Source organism: Monomorium pharaonis, chromosome 1 (genome assembly GCF_013373865.1).
Source record: "Monomorium pharaonis isolate MP-MQ-018 chromosome 1, ASM1337386v2, whole genome shotgun sequence".
In the NCBI taxonomy this organism is placed as follows: Eukaryota; Metazoa; Arthropoda; class Insecta; order Hymenoptera; family Formicidae; genus Monomorium; species Monomorium pharaonis.
Genome location: NC_050467.1, coordinates 28,605,276 through 28,608,246, shown reverse-complemented (window position 1 = coordinate 28,608,246; position 2,971 = coordinate 28,605,276). Strand labels below are relative to the sequence as shown.

The window sequence follows — 2,971 nt, the reverse complement described above, 5'->3', positions numbered from 1 at the left end:
ATGCACCTAACGTGGTCATAGCCATCGACCTCATAGGACCGCTACCAAGATCCTCCGAAGGCCACACCTGGATCCTAGTGTGCCAAGACGTTTTTACAAAATGGCTAACAACGAAGCCACTACGGCAAGCCACCGCCGCCGCCGTGACAAGGGCCGTCGAAAAAGAAATCATACTACAACATGGATGCCCCCGCCGGATCATCACGGACAACGGCCGCCAGTTCATCAGCCGCGAATTCACGAACCTACTCGCGCAAGCCGGCATCGAACACCGAAAAACACCGCCATACTCGCCGCAGTGCAATCCGGTCGAGCGAGCCAATAGAACGCTCAAAACGATAGTCGCGCAATTCGTCGATCGAAACCACCGCCACTGGGACCGCCATCTACCGCAACTAACGTTCGCCGCCAACACCGCCGTTCATGAAAGCACCGGGTATACACCAGCGATGCTCACATATGGCCACGAACTTACCGCACCTGGCACGCTACGAGCCCGGTCCGAACAAACCCTGGAGGAGGACCCGCCAGCCGGCCGACCTAACGCGCGGGCGCAACAAATTCAAAAATTGCGCGACCGAATTGAAATTGCCACACGCCGCCAGGAAGAAGCAACCGCAAGGCAAGCCCGCTATTACAACCTGCGAAGACGCGACTGGAGACCCGAGATCGGCCAGCAAGTCTACCGCCGCGAACATCCGCTCTCCAACGCGCAGGAAAACTTCGCGGGAAAACTGGCGCCTCGATACACCGGGCCATACACGGTCGACCGCCACATGTCACCTGTCATCGTGCGACTCCGCGACAACAACAACAGGATTATAGGAGCCGTACACGTAAAGGATCTGAAGGAGAGTCCGGACATCGAATAACAACAAAAACGGAGGGTATAAAAAGGCGCGATGAGCCCCTCAGATCAGAAAGTGAGCGATAGCAGTAACAGGATGCCAAAGTCCAGGAGCTCGCTTCGAGACCGCCTCGCCCGCGCCATCGCCGGGCCTCCACGTATTCCGACGAGCAGCCGACCCTTCGAGGCCTCCGTCCGGACACCAGCGCGCAACCAACGGCACGAGAACAAGCCGCCCAGCACCGCCGCGCCAGCTCCAACACCAGCTCCGGCGCCGCCATCCGGACCTCGCCGGCCTGCAGTGGCGCGCCAGAGGACGACGCGCTCTCGCCAGGAACGGCTGTACGCCGAGGCACCACCAGCTGCCGACAACGGGCGGAGCGTATTACTCGCCACGTTCGGGTCCACGTTGTCGGACCTGGACGACGACGACGACGACAACGGTGGGGTAACCGCTACACCGGAGGAACGCCCGACGCCTGCACCAATGCCGGACATCGCGTCCCTACACATCACGGGACCGGCCGCACTACCACCAGCGGCAATACCAGCGCCCGCGCCGCCATCCTCCGCCGTCGAAACGCACCGACAGGTCGTCGCACCGCCTCCACCGGCTCGACCACCATCCGCCGCTACCGAGACCGCCACCGCTGAGCTGGCGCAGCCGCCGCTACCAACGCCGCCGCCGACGCCGCCCGCCTCACCCGGGTACTTCACCCGGCCACAACCGACGCCGGCACCGACACCGCCTCCGACCGGGTACTTTACCCAGCCAGCGCCGCCACCATCATCATCCGCGCCACCGCCGTCGCCGCCAGCCCCCGGACCATCCGCTATTCCCGGCGAAGTCCTGCGGACCATCCCGTGGGAGCGCATACCACCAGGCCGTCGCTACCGTCACCAGGCCCTCGGGCACCGCATCGTGGTGAAACACCAGCTCGACGGGTCCTGGTATATTCATTAAATAAAGCATCCGTTTTTCATTATACATAGGGACGGGGTCTGCCGAGGGGGAGGTGTAACGAGCCGTTCCTCCGCCACGTTAAGGCATATAGATACGAGGCCGTTACCCTCCTACCTCGTGTAGTCCCCTCCGCTTGTCTCGTTCTCCCCGCACATCTCCGCTCCTCTTATCACCAAACGGGGGCTATAAAAGCCCTCCGCTGGTGATAAGAGATCAGATCTCCCCGGTCTAGCGAAGTGAGCCGACCGATCCTCTCAGCGAATTGAGCTGAGCCTCTAGAGCACGCACTGAGTGCCGAACTTAACCTGAAACCCGGCTTCCTGCACTAGCGCGTACTGAGCGCTTCCTCACGCCACGTAGTGAGTGGCAGAACACCGCCCCGCTCGTCACCCGGATCCCGGTACGCGTAGTGAGCTACCGATCCCGACCGCACACGGGGACCCCGTACTGAGGGGAAACCGCCGACGCGGAGGATCATCCACGCGGGATGATCCTCGACGATAATAATAACAGCTGATCGTCGAACAGCTGATCACCGTGGCTGTCGAGCCGAGCTCCGCGCCGCACCGCGCAGTCGCGCACCGCCGCGGCCAATCGTGACGCCGCACCGACCGACTCGGCGAATGCGAACGCCGCACCGTACCGCGCAGCCGCGACCGTAACGCCGCAGCCAATCCGGCTACCACCGCGACCGACACGAACGCCGCCACGCATTACACCGCCGCGATTACACCGCCACGAGTACTGTAATCCGTAAGACCGGCCGCTAACGCCGATCGACGCACCGACCGACACACGGGCCGTACGCCCGCCGCAGCCAATCCGGCACCGAATACTCGACGCGCACATGCGCCCCGCGACACACGTCGCCACAACCGATCACCCGCGACTCGCATAGCGAGACATTAGTTGTAAGTACTAGAGTAGGGACTTTGTATATATTAGCTAGGATATAGTAGAATAAATATTAATTGTTAAACGTATACCGCTTGCCTACATCATTCATTCAACCAGCCCGCCGCCCGAACCCTGAATTAACCGCGGCTATCCGTAGTACACTACAATTAAAAATTCACGGTTACAATACTAATAATTACATACCATTCGTAGCTGGTATTGCTCGTTCTCAGATTCGCGTACACACAGGTTTTAAAATCTTT

The 2,971-nt window shown here is 60.6% G+C and overlaps 1 protein-coding gene across 1 annotated transcript; it reads left to right on the top strand.

The window, feature by feature from the left end:
* The first annotated feature begins 902 nt into the window (after positions 1 to 902).
* LOC118646736 (basic proline-rich protein-like) lies at positions 903 to 1,811 on the top strand. The gene has a single exon (XM_036290296.1). It carries the CDS (start codon positions 903 to 905, stop codon positions 1,809 to 1,811), a length of 909 nt encoding a protein of 302 aa, XP_036146189.1.
* Positions 1,812 to 2,971: the final 1,160 nt, after the last annotated feature.